This window comes from Hylobates moloch, unplaced genomic scaffold (assembly GCF_009828535.3).
Source record: "Hylobates moloch isolate HMO894 unplaced genomic scaffold, HMol_V3 SCAFFOLD_22, whole genome shotgun sequence".
Lineage (NCBI taxonomy): Eukaryota > Metazoa > Chordata > Mammalia > Primates > Hylobatidae > Hylobates > Hylobates moloch.
In genome coordinates, this window is record NW_026652297.1 from 47,815,880 (window position 1) to 47,829,313 (window position 13,434).

General features: G+C 44.1%; 1 protein-coding gene across 6 annotated transcripts in view; it reads left to right on the forward strand.

The window, feature by feature from the left end:
• HGSNAT (heparan-alpha-glucosaminide N-acetyltransferase) overlaps positions 1-13,434 on the forward strand; it is a 79,593-nt gene that overhangs the window by 58,159 nt on the left and 8,000 nt on the right. For all 6 annotated transcript variants that reach the window (XM_032144457.2, XM_058433759.1, XM_032144459.2 and 3 more), the window contains 4 exons: positions 1,766-1,881; positions 11,102-11,223; positions 11,915-12,041; positions 13,308-13,394. In XM_032144457.2, coding sequence (XP_032000348.1) covers positions 1,766-1,881; positions 11,102-11,223; positions 11,915-12,041; positions 13,308-13,394 — 452 coding nt within the window. The remainder of the gene's footprint in view (positions 1-1,765; positions 1,882-11,101; positions 11,224-11,914; positions 12,042-13,307; positions 13,395-13,434) is intronic.

Genomic DNA, 13,434 nt, shown 5'->3' on the forward strand with positions numbered 1-13,434 from the left:
CCTCTGCCCGGCCGCCCCGTCTGGGATGTGGGGAGCGCCTCTGCCCGACCGCCCCGTCTGGGAGGTCTACCACGGAGGCCAGAAGCAATGTGGGGGCTGGACGTGGTGGCTCACGCCTGTGGTCCCGGCACTCTGGGGGGCCGAGGCGGGTTGATCACTTCAGGCTAGGAGTTCGAGACCAGCCTGGCCAACATGGCGAAACATATGAAAAATACAACAGACAAACCAACCAACCAACTCAGTGACAACAGAACAGGTCTACCCTGGAGTCATACTCTAAGTTTTTCTATTTTCCTCCCTTTCTGATCCTTTACCCCACTTTCTTTTTCTTCCTCTTCCTTCTTCTTCTTTGTCAAATAGAGGATTGTGTTATTATCATTGATCCATATAAAGTCCCTCTCTCATTTATTTTAATTCCCACCCCCCATTTCTATTCCCCGACTTCCCATGTGCAACCTTCCTAATATGTTTGATATGCATCTTTTTGTTTGTATGTATTTTTAGAAAATGTTTGTTTTGTGTGCAAAAAGAAATTAATAAAAAAAAAAAGAAATATGGAAACTATATGTTGTAATTTGAGAGAAATGCAATTCCTCCATCTCAGGTGCCTGCAAATAGGGTAATCATTAGGGAAGTATATCCAATGGTTGTCTAACTGTGAGCATTATTATTATTATTTTTGAATTTTAGACCTAGGAGGAGCCTCTGAGACTACTCAAACCCTTCTCTTGTACAAAGGAAAAGTCTGAGGCCAAGAGCGATTGAAGGTTTTCTCTGGATTATCTGAGTGTAGTGAGAGGCACAGCAAGGACCAGACCAGGCCGCCTTGGTCTCCAACTTTGCCCCCTGCTAATGTGATTTCATCAGCTTTCAGTAGTGTGCGGCAGTTCACGAATCCACCTTCGCCGGCACTTGTATGGCAGCTGGGTTTCTGAAAGGAATAATATCTTTGTCATTAGTTTAGTGGTGTGCAGGGACAGCAGAGCTGAGGGAAGGCTTGTGAGCCTTCTGCTTTGAACAAGTATCAGAGTCAGGAGGGCACTAGTCACTGTCCTCAAGGGCCTTGCAACTGTCATTGGCAGAAGAGGACACAAACACCTAGACAATGGCCAAATGGAGCCCTCAGGCAATACGTACTTTAATAGGCACTAGCAAGAGGTGGAGGTCACTTCCAGATGGTGTTTCATATGAATGTGGACTTGGTGGATCTCCAAAAAGGGAGCCACTGCTTCCAGTAGGATTCGTTTTAGGGTTTGTTGTCAGGTCTGTTCTTCCGGTCATACGGTCGGGTAGCAGCTAGGGCAGGGAGGGTCAGTCAGTGGCGTTCTTGTGGTGATACAGCTGGGTAGTGGATAGTGCAGGGAGAGTGGCTTGTGTTGGGCCTGCAAGGTCCTAGTGGACGTTCAGGTTGATTGCAAATTCCTAATAGGAAAGAGCCAGGGTCAGGCGCAGGCCTGGCTTTATCCCCACACCTGAGTAAGATGCTTTGGTTCTTATCCCAGTCTCTCACCTGGCCAGCTTCCTGTTTTGAGTTTGAGCCATGTCCCTGACTGGCCCTCCCTGTATTAAGAGGGATTGGCCTGTTTTTGGAAGCTGGGCTGAGCCCATGTCTCTTGACCATATATATTTCCATGTCCAAAAGCTTAAAAAAGACTTACTTAGATGCAATATAGGTATGTCTTCCCCTTTAGGAAACAAATAATGTTGTCCTGGGATGAGTTGAGAAGTCCTGGCTAACACTTGACCTAACTTGTGTCTTTTGCAGTGTCTTGGGACAAGGTGCGCATTCCTGGTGTGCTGCAGCGCTTGGGAGTGACATACTTTGTGGTTGCTGTGTTGGAGCTCCTCTTTGCTAAACCTGTGCCTGAACATTGTGCCTCGGTGAGAAACCATGTTTTAATTAAGAAAAACTTTTTTTAAATTAAAAAAAAATGTACTGTGTAGTGATACGGTCTCACTATGTTGTCCAGACTGGTCTCTCACTCCTGGCTTCAAGTGATCCTCCTGCCTTGGCCACCCAAAGCACGGGGATTACAGGTGTGAGCCACCATTCCTGGCCAGAAACTGTGCGCTTGTTGTTGTTGTTCTTGTTGTTGTTGATACAGGGTCTTGCTGTGTTGCCCGGGCTGGGGTGCAGTGGTGTGATCTTGGCTCACTGAAGCCTCAACGTCCCAGGCTCAAGCGATCCTCCCTCCTCAGTCTCCTAATTAGCTGGGACTGCAGGAGTGCACCACCATGCCTGGCTAATTTTCTTTATTTTTTTGTAGAGACAAGGTCTCACTATGTTGCCCAGGCTGGTTTCAAACTCCTGGACTCAGGTGATCTTCCTGCCTCGGCCTCATAAATTGCTGGTATTACAGGTGTGAGCCACCATGCCCAGCCAAAACAGTGTTTTTTAAAAAAAGGGAGAACAAAGGGGGATATGGTTTTTAGAACTTCTAAAATTTCTGCATGCAATACTGTAGATCTGCTAATCAAATACATTCTGATTTTCACTTTCATTAGTTATTTTTAATCTTTATGTCAATTTTTTTATTGTAAAATACACGACATGAGATCTGTCCTCTTAACAAATTTGTCAGCAGACAGTGATCACATGCATTCTTTTTTCCTCTTATTTTTAGTTGATATGTAATAATTGTACATATTTATGAGGCTCAGAGTAATATTTTGATACCTGTGTATCATACAGTGTGTAATGATCAAATCAGGGTAATTAGCATATTCATCACCTCAAACAGTTATTATCATTTCTTTGTGTCAGGAACATGCACAATCCTCTCTGTTAGTTTCAAATGCATTCTGTTTTATTTACTTCTTGGAGACAGGGTCTCACTCTGTTACCCAGGCTTGGAGTGCAGGGGCACGATCTCAACTCACTGTTGCCTTAACCTTCCAGGCTCAAGTGATTCTCCTGCCTCAGCCTCCTGAGGAGCTGGGACTATAGGCATGCACTACCATGCCCAGTTAATGATTGTGTTTATCATAGAGACAAGGTTTCACCATGTTGCCCAGGCTGGTCTTGAACTTCTGGGCTCAAGTGATTTACCTGCCTCAGCCTCCCAAAATGCTAGGACTACAGGTGTGAGTCACCATGCCTGGCCTCATTTTTTTTTTTTTTTGAGAGGGAGTCTCGCTCTCTCCCCCAGGCTGGAGTGCAGTGGCGCGATCTGGGCTCACTGCAAGCTCTGCCTCCTGGGTTCACGCCGTTCTCCTGTCTCAGCCTCCCGAGTAGCTGGGACTACAGGTGCCCACCACCACTCCCAGCTAATATATTTTTTTAATTATACTTTTTAAGTTCTAGGGTATATGTGCACAACGTGCAGGTTTGTTACATAGGTATACATGTGCCATGTTGGTTTGCTGCACCCGTTAACTCGTCATTTACATTACGTATATCTCCTAATGGTATACATCCCCCTTCCCCCTGCCCCACAACAGGCCCCGGGGTGTGATGTTCCCCACCCTGTGTCCAAGTGTTCTCGTCGTTCAATTCCCACCTATGAGTGAGAACATGTAGTGTTTGGTTTTCTGTCCTTGTGATAGTTTGCTCAGAATGATGGTTTCCAGCTTCATCCATGTCCCTACAAAGGACATGAACTCATCCTTTTTTATGGCTGCATAGTATTCCATGGTGTATATGTGCCACATTTTCTTAATCCAGTCTATCATTGAAGGGCATTTGGGTTGGTTCCAAGTCTTTGCTATTGTGAATAGTGCCGCAGTAAACATACGTGTGCATGTGTCTTTATAGCAGCATGATTTATAATCCTTTGGGTATATACCCAGTAATGAGATGGCTGGGTCAAATGGTATTTCTAGTTCTAGATCCCTGAGGAATCGCCACACCGACTTCCACAATGATTGAATTAGTTTACAGTCCCACCAACAGTGTAAAAGTGTTCCTATTTCTCCACATCCTCTCCAGCACCTGTTGTTTCCTGACTTTTTAATGATCGCCATTCTAACTGGTGTGAGATGGTATCTCATTGTGGTTTTGATTTGCATTTCTCTGATGGCCAGTGATGATGAGCATTTTTCATGTATCTGTTGGCTGCATAAACGTCTTCTTTTGAGAAGTGTCTGTTCATATCCTTCGCCGACTTTTTGATGGGGTTGTTTGATTTCTTCTTGTAAATTTGTTTAAGTTCTTTGTAGATTCTTGATATTAGCCCTTTGTCAGATGGGTAGGTTGTAAAAATTTTCTCCCATTCTGTAGGTTGCCTGTTCACTCTGATGGTAGTTTCTTTTGCTGTGCAGAAGCTCTTTAGTTTAATTAGATCCCATTTGTCAATTTTGGCTTTTGTTGCTATTGCTTTTGGTGTTTTAGTCATGAAGTCCTTGCCCATGCCTATGTCCTGAATGGTATTGCCAAAGTTTTCTTCTAGGGTTTTTATGGTTTTAGGTCTAACATTTAAGTCTTTAATCCATCTTGAATTAATTTTTGTATAAGGTGTAAGGAAGGGATCCAGTTTCAGCTTTCTACATATGGCTAGCCAGTTTTCCCAGCACCATTTATTAAATAAGGAATCCTTTCCCCATTTCTTGTTTTTGTCAGGTTTGTCAAAGATCAGATGGTTGTAGATGTGTGGTATTATTTCTGAGGGCTCTGTTCTGTTCCATTGGTCTATATCTCTGTTTTAGTACCAGTACCATGCTGTTTTGGTTACTGTAGCCTTGTAGTATAGTTTGAAGCCAGGTGGCGTGATGCCTCCAGCTTTGTTCTTGTGGCTTAGGATTGTCTTGGCAATGCGGGCTCTTTTTTTGGTTCCATATGAACTTTAAAGTAGTTTTTTCCAATTCTGTGAAGAAAATCATTGGTAGCTTGATGGGGATGGCATTGAATCTATAAATTACCTTGGGCAGTATGGCCATTTTCATGATATTGATTCTTTCTATCCATAAGCATGGAATGTTTTTCCATTTGTTTGTGCCCTCTTTTATTTCATTGAGCAGTGGTTTGTAGTTCTCCTTGAGGAGGTCCTTCACATCCCTTGTAAGCTGGATTCCTAGGTATTTTATTCTCTTTGAAGCGGTTGTGAATGGGAGTTCACTCATGATTTGGCTGTCTGTTATTGGTGTATAGGAATGCTTGTGATTTTTGCACATTGATTTTGTATCCTGAGACTTTGCTGAAGTTGCTTATCAGCTTAAGGAAATTTTGGGCTGAGAGGATGGGGTTTTCTAGATATACAATCATGTCATCTGCAAACAGGGACAATTTGACTTCCTCTTTTCCTAATTGAATACCCTTTATTTCTTTCTCCTGCCTGATTGCCCTGGCCAGAACTTCCAACACTATGTTGAATAGGAGTGGTGAGAGAGGGCATCCCTGTCTTGTGCCAGTTTTCAAAGGGAATGCTTCCAGTTTTTGCCCATTCAGTATGATATTGGCTGTGGGTTTATCATAAGTAGCTCTTATTATTTTGAGGTAGGTCCCATCAATACCTAGTTTATTCAGAGTTTTTAGCATGAAGGGCTGTTGAATTTTTTCAAAGGCCTTTTCTGCATCTATTGAGATAATCATGTGGTTTTTGTTTTTGGTTCTGTTTATATGATGGATTACCTTTATTGATTTGCGTATGTTGAACCAGCCTTGCATCCCAGAATGAAGCTGACTTGATCGTGGTGGATAAGCTTTTTGATGTGCTGCTGGATTCGATTTGCCAGTATTTTGTTGAGGATCTTTGCATCAATGTTCATCAAGGATATTGGTCTAAAATTGTCTTTTCTTATTGTGTCTGTGCCAGGCTTTGGTATCAGGATGATGCTGGCCTCATAAAATGAGTTAGGGAGGATTCCCTCTTTTTCTATTGATTGGAATAGTTTCAGAAGGAATGGTACCAGCTCCTCTTTGTATCTCTGGTAGAATTCGGTTGTGAATCCATCTGGTCCTGGAGTTTTTTTGTTGGTAAGCTATTGATTATTGCCTCAATTTCAGACCTGTTATTGTTCTATTCAGGGATTCAACTTCTTTCTGGTTTAGTCTTGGGAGGGTGTATGTGTCCAGGAATTTATCCATTTCTTCTAGATTGTCTAGTTTATTTGAGTAGAAGTGTTTATAGTATTCTCTGATTGTAGTTTGTATTTCTGTGGAATCGATGGTGATATCACCTTTATCATTTTTTATTGCATCTATTTGATTCTTCTCCCTTTTCTTCTTTATTAGTCTTGCTAGCGGTCTATCAATTTTGTTGATCTTTTCAAAAAACCAGCTCCAGGATTCATTGATTTTTTTGAAGGGTTTTTTGTGTCTCTATTTCCTTCAGTTCTGCTCTGATCTTAGTTATTTCTTGCCTTCTGCTAGCTTTTGAATGTGTTTGCTCTTGCTTCTCTAGTTCTTTTAATGGTGATGTTAGGGTGTCAATTTTAGATCTTTCCTGCTTTCTCTTGTGGACATTTAGTGCTATAAATTTCCCTTTACACACTGCTTTAAATGTGTCCCAGAGATTCTGGTATGTTGTGTCTTTGTTCTCATTGATTTCAAAGAACATCTTTATTTCTGCCTTCATTCTGTTATGTACCCAGTAGTCATTCAGGAGCGGGTTGTTTAGTTTCCATGCAGTTGAGCAGTTTTGAGAGAGTTTCTTAATCCTGAGTTCTAATTTGATTGCACTGTGGTCTGAGAGACAGTTTGTTTTAATTTCTGTTCTTTTACATTTGCTGAGGAGTGCTTTACTTCCAACTCTGTGGTCAATTTTGGAATAAGTGCGATGTGGTGCTGAGAAGAATGTATATTCTGTTGATTTGGGGTGGAGAGTTCTGTAGGTATCTATTAGATCTGCTTGGTGCAGAGCTGAGTTCAATTCCTCGTTAACTTTCTGTCTCTTTGATCTAATGTTGACAGTGGGGTGTTAAAGTCTCCCATTATTATTGTGTGGGAGTCTGAGTCGCTTTGTAGGTCTCTAAGGACTTGCTTTATGAATCTGGGTGCTCCTGTATTGGGTGCATATATATTTAGGATAGTTAGTTCTTCTTGTTGAATTGATCCCTTTACCATTATGTAATGGCCTTCTTTGTCTCTTTTGATCTTTGTTGGTTTAAAGTCTGTTTTATCAGAGACTAGGATTGCAACCCGTGCCTTTTTTTGTTTTCCATTTGCCTGGTAGATCTTCCTCCATCCTTTTATTTTGAGCCTATGTGTGTCTTTGCACGTGAGATGGGTCTCCTGAATACAGCACACTGATGGGTCTTGAGTCTTTATCCAATTTGCCAGTCTGTGTCTTTTAATTGGAGCATTTAGCCCATTTACATTTAAGGTTAATATCATTATGTGTGAATTTGATCCTGTCATTATGACGTTAGCTGGTTATTTTGCACTTTAGTTGATGCAGTTTCTTCCTAGCATTGATGGTCTTTGCAATTTGGCATGTTTTTGCAGTGGCTGGTACCGTTTGTTCCTTTCCATGTTTAGTGCTTCCTTCAGGAGCTCTTTTAGGGCAGGCCTGGTGGTGACAAAATCTCTCAGCATTTGCTTGTCTGTAAAGTATTTTATTTCTCCTTCACTTATGAAACTTAGTTTGGCTGGATATGAAATTCTGGGTTGAAAATTCTTTTCTTTAAGAATGTTGAATATTGGCCCCCACTCTCTTCTGGCTTGTAGAGTTTCTGCTGAGGGTTCAGCTGTTAGTCTGATGGGCTTCCCTTTATCGGTAACCTGACGTTTCTCTCTGGCTGCCCTTAACATTTTTTCCTTCATTTCAACTTTGGTGAATCTGATAATTATGTGTCCTGGAGTTGCTCTTCTTGAGGAGTATCTTCGTGGTGTTCTCTGTATTTCCTGAATTTGAATGTTGGCCTGCCTTGCTAGGTTGCGGAAGTTCTCCTAGATAATATCCTGAAGAGTTTTTTCCAACTTGGTTCTGTTCTCCCGTCACTTTCAGGTACACCAATCAGACACAGATTTGATCTTTTCATATAGTCCCATATTTCTTGGAGGCTTTGTTCATTTCTTTTTACTCTTTTTTCTCCAAACTTCTTTTCTCGCTTCATTTCATTCATTTGATCTTCAATCACTGATACCCTTTCTTCCACTTGATCGAATTGGCTACTGAAGCTTGTGCATGCGTCACGTATTTCTTGTGCCACAGTTTTCAGCTCCAACAGGTCATTTAAGGTCTTCTCTACACTGTTTATTCTAGTTACCCATTTGTCTAATCTTTTCTCAAGGTTTTTAGCTTCTTTGCGATGGGTTCGAACATCCTCCTTTAGCTTGGAGAAGTTTGTTATTACCATTTGTCTGAAGCCTTCTTCTCTCAACTCATCAAAGTCATTCTCCAACCAGGTTTGTTCCATTGCTGGCGAGGTGCTGCGTTCCTTTGGAGAAGAAGAGGTGCTCTGATTTTTAGAATTTTCAGCTTTTCTGCTCTGTTTTCTCCCCATCTTTGTGGTTTTATCTACCTTTGGTCTTTGATGATGGTGACGTACAGATGGGATTTTGGTGTGGATGTCCTTTTTGTTTGTTAGTTTTCCTTCTAACAGTCAGGACCCTCAGCTGCAGGTCTGTTGGAGTTTGCTGGAGGTCCACTCCAGAGCCTGTTTACCTGGGTATCACCAGTGGAGGCTGCAGAATGGCAAATGTTGCTGCCAGATCCTTCCCCTGGAAGCTTCGTCTTAGAGGAGCACCCAGCTGTATGGGGTGTCAGTCGGCCCCTACTGGGAGGTGTCTCCCCGTTAGGCTACTCAGGGGTCAGGGACCCACTTGAGGAGGCAGTCTGTCCATTCTCAGATCTCAAACTCTGTGCTGGGAGAACCACTACTCTCTTCAAAGCTGTCAGACAGGGATGTTTAAGTCTGCAGAAGTTTCTGCTGCCTTTTGTTCAGCTATGCCCTGCCCCCAGAGGTGGCGTCTACAGAGGCAGGCAGGCTTTCTTGGACTGTGGTGGGCTCCACTCAGTTCAAGCTCCCCACCTGCTTTGTTTGCCTACTCAAGCCTCAGCAATGGCGGATGCCCCTCCCCCAGCCTCGCTGCCACCTTGCAGTTTGATATCAGACTGCTGTGCTAGCAATGAGTAAGGCTCTGTGGGCGTGGGACCCTCCAAGCCAGGTGTGTGATGTAATCTCCTGGTGTGCCGTTTGCTAAGACCGTTGGAAAAGCACAGTATTAGGGTAGGAGTGTCCCGATTTTCCAGGTGCCATCTGTCACAGCTTCCCTTGGCTAGGAAAGGGAATTCTGTGACCCCTTGCGCTTCCCGGGGTGAGGCGATGCCCCACCCTGCTCCGTGGGCTGTACCCACTGTCCGACAAGCCCCAGTGAAATGAACCTGGTACCTCAGTTGGAATGCAGAAATCATCTGTCTTCTACGTCGCTCACACTGGGAGCTGTATACTGGAGCTGTTTGTATTCGGCCATCTTGGAACCTCCTCCATGCCCAGCTAATTTTTTGTATTTTTTAGTAGAGATGGAGTTTCACTGTGTTAGTCAGGATGGTCTCGATCTCCTGACCTCGTGATCTGCCTGCCTCAGCCTCCCAAAGTGCTGGGAGTACAGGCGTGAGCCACCGCGCCTGGCTGCCTGGCCCCATTCTTTTTGGTATTAAATAATACCACCAGCATCCAGTTTGCTGGTTCAGTCTCTTGGGGCATTATTGCGATTTTTTCAATTTCCTTGTAGCGTAACATATATATGTGTAAAATTCCTGTAACATTTTGGTATCTATTCAAATGCTGTAAAGTTCAATTTTGAGGATAATCCCCAGGTAGGGCATGGGAGAGTGATGGTATTGTGCTTGGCTATTTGCATTGCTTCTTTATCAGAAGCATGTCTGAGTCCCATCTCGTTTGTGATTACTTCCTCTCTTACTATAAATTGCTAGGTAGAGTTCACTCAGGTGACAGTTACTTCTTTCCACCACCTACCATTAGTGACAAAAATTCCGACGGAAATGTTTAAAATCTTCCATCTGGGGTCCTATTCAACAATCAGTTAATAAAGCTGTGTTGTCTTCTAGCTTCTTTCAAGATACGTAACTAGCAAGTTCATCACTGAATCCCACATTCTCTGGGTGCTTCCTACAATGTTAGTTATCTAGTTTGGGGGGTGTTTTAGTCATTGTTACTCTTTCCCCCTCTGCCCTTGTCATTAATGTGTCCTCTGGCTGTGGATTTCCTTAAGGTGAAGGAGAGGCGAGACGTGCCTGAGTGGGCACGGAGCTTGGTTAGCCATGGATATCAAAGCTGCCATTTTCAGCCCTTCTGTGGGACCTGAGGGTCTGTGGAGGTGCATCCTGGGCCATCACCATAGGGTCAGGGGTTCAGTGGGACACTAAGAATAGGTGGGCTGAACACTTTCTTCCTTCAACCACACAGATCCAAAAGTTTGAATTTCGTTATTTTACTTAAATATTTTATTTTTAAATTTTAAATCACAGGTATATTGATGTATAATTTACGTACCATAAAACTCCCATGTTGAAAGTGTACAATTTGATGATATTTGCTCTATTCAGAGTTGCGCAGCTGTCACCAGTCTGTAATTCTGGAAGGTTTTCCTTACCCCATGAAGAACCCTGCACTCACCGCCAGTCACTCCCCACATCACAACTCCCCCAGCCCCAGGCAACCCCAGCCTACTTGCTGTCTCTACACATGTACCTGCTCTAGACAGTCCCTATACATGAAGTCATATAACATGTAGCCTTTTGTGTCTGGCTGCTTCCACTTAGCTTATTTTTTGAGGTTCATCCATGTTGCATATGTCAGCACTTCCTTCCAAAATTGCTGAATTAGATTCTGCTGTAGGGATACACCACCTTTTGCTCACCCATTTATTAGTCGGTGAACATTTGACTTGTATCCCCTTTTTTGCTGTTGTGAACAATGCTCCTGTGTGTATGTGTACAAGTTTTTGTGTGAACATATGTTTTCAGTTCTCCTAGGTATAGGAATATAATTTTCTGCTGATTTCTTTTGAATGGGTGTTTTACTGTGAGATTTCATGGAGAGGGAACATCTGGAGAACCTAAAACGTAGTCAGTAAGTTTTTGTATTACTGCCAAAAAGGCCAAGAAAAGAGTCACCGGGAATTTCCTAAAGACATGTGCTTAGTTCCCTTCTATTTGCATTTAGTTCACGCGTGTTTTATTTTTCTGTCCCCACTCAGGAGAGGAGCTGCCTTTCTCTTCGAGACATCACGTCCAGCTGGCCCCAGTGGCTGCTCATCCTGGTGCTGGAAGGCCTGTGGCTGGGCCTGACATTCCTCCTGCCAGTCCCTGGGTGCCCTATGTAAGCGAACCCCTGGGGGTCATCCCTTGTGCATGTCCTGTTCTGCCCAGTCAGAGGTTCTGGGCTTTCACAAGTCTCTAGTCAGAGGAATTCTCTTTCCCTCTTCCTTCTCCTTTGAGGCCTGCTTTGCATGGGGAGAGGAGATTGGCACGTGTCCAGAGTGATTTCCCTGTGGGTGGTGTGAGGGTCAGCTTGAATAGAAATCGGGCCTCCCACCTTCATAGTGTGGGAGCAGTTTGTCAGTGAGCGTGCATGAGCCAGAAGGACATTTTAGCTGGCTCATGTTTGGGGATTTCTGAATTGGGCTGCATACACAGCCAGTATAAACCATGTGTTTTTTATTTTTATTTTTGGAGATGGAATCTTGCTCTGTCGCCCAGGCTGGAGTGCAGTGGCATGAACTTGGCTCACTGCAACCTCTGCCTCCCAGGTTTAAGCAGTTCTCCTGCATTAGCCTCCCGAGGAGCTGGGATTACAGGTGCACACCACCATGCCTGGCTAATTTTTGTATTTTAATAGAGACAGGGTTTCACCATGTTGGCCAGGCTGGTCTCAAATTCCTGACCTCAGGTGATTTGCCCGCCTCGGCCTCCCAAAGTGCTGGGATTATAGGCATGAGCCAGCGTGCCCCTTGTCCCTCTGTTTGCCCTTCTGAGGTCTTGTCATTTACATATGCTTTTCACCTTTCTAGTGGTTATCTTGGTCCTGGGGGCATTGGAGATTTTGGCAAGTATCCAAATTGCACTGGAGGAGCTGCAGGCTACATCGACCGCCTGCTGCTGGGAGACGATCACCTTTACCAGCACCCATCTTCTGCTGTGAGTGAGACTCGAGTTCGCTTAGAACTGGAACTCAGGCTTTCAGAAGTGAAGGAAAGTAGAAAGAGCCAGCAAACTTTAAACCATGCCCATTTAAGAAAACACACTGAGAACTGATGCTTATTTGAAAAGTCAGCTAACTTAATGACTTTAGGGATCACTGTATGGCAGTGTGTAAACATTATTTTGGATTTTAAAGTGAGAATGTGGAGCTGGGCACAGTGGCTTACACCTGCATTCCCAGCTACTCGGGAGGCTGAGGTGAGAGGATTGCTTGAGCCCAGGAATCTGAGACCAGCCTGTGCAATAGTGAGACCCTGTCTTTGTAAGGGAAAAAAAGAAAACCAAGTGAGAATGCATGGTGTAAATGATCATAGCACAGTGCTTTTCTGTACGTCTCAGGTCAGATTTCCTGGCAGCAGACCCTGAGACAGGGTCACATGCAGGAAGTTGATCAGGCAGTCCTTGTGGGGGAATGAAGGAGGCAGGACCGCGCAGAGGGAGAAGTTGACCTGCACTGTAGCCCCAGCAAAGGCCCCAGCCAATCTCGGGGGCACCGGGGTGGTGCTGCAGAGTTGTTCTGAATTGAGGCAAAGGATTGGGCCCTTCCTACCCCTGGATGGTGCGGAAGGCCCCCTGCAAAGGGCTGATCCGTGGAGAGGCAGCTCTCTTTAGTCAAGGGCAGATCCAGAAGAGGCACCTGTCTGAGAGCTGTGGTCATGAATACTTCCAGCAGCTGGAGGAATGAAGGCTTCCATGCTGAAAGGGTTGGAGGGCTCTGGGGGTGCCAGATTTCTATAATTTCTGCAGTAACATTTATTTTATAATAAAAAAAGAAACATATTTAAAAATGTTATTTGCCTTAAAAGAAGATAGGAAGCTGTTGATACTACAGTAGGGTTGACCAAAAGAATAAATCTGGAAATTAGGAAGGTACTGTGCATTGCATTTGAAGCTGGTTAGGGAGGTGTCATGTCACAAGGTGTGGGGCCAGTGCTGTTTGCTGCCCCTGCTGCAATCACAGTGGCTGCTGGACTGTGGCTTGTCCCTGGGCATCTCTGTTCCCTGCTGAGTGTCCACACTGCACACTTTCTTAGCCAGAAGCAGTCTGCCTGTTATCCCTATAAGTTGGCAATGAATTTCTGCAGCAAAAACAGAAAACCATGGCATACTGGAGTGTATTCAGGTTTGTATTTGGTCTAGGAGCTGTTTGTGTGTGTTTTTGGGTCAGTGAGTGAGTGCTGCCTTCTGCTTCTGTTTGTTAAGGTGCTTTACCTCACCGAGGTGGCCTATGACCCCGAGGGCATCCTGGGCACCATCAACTCCATTGTGATGGCCTTTTTAGGAGTTCAGGTATTTGTTCATTTCATTAGGTTACTTTTTCTGACAATTT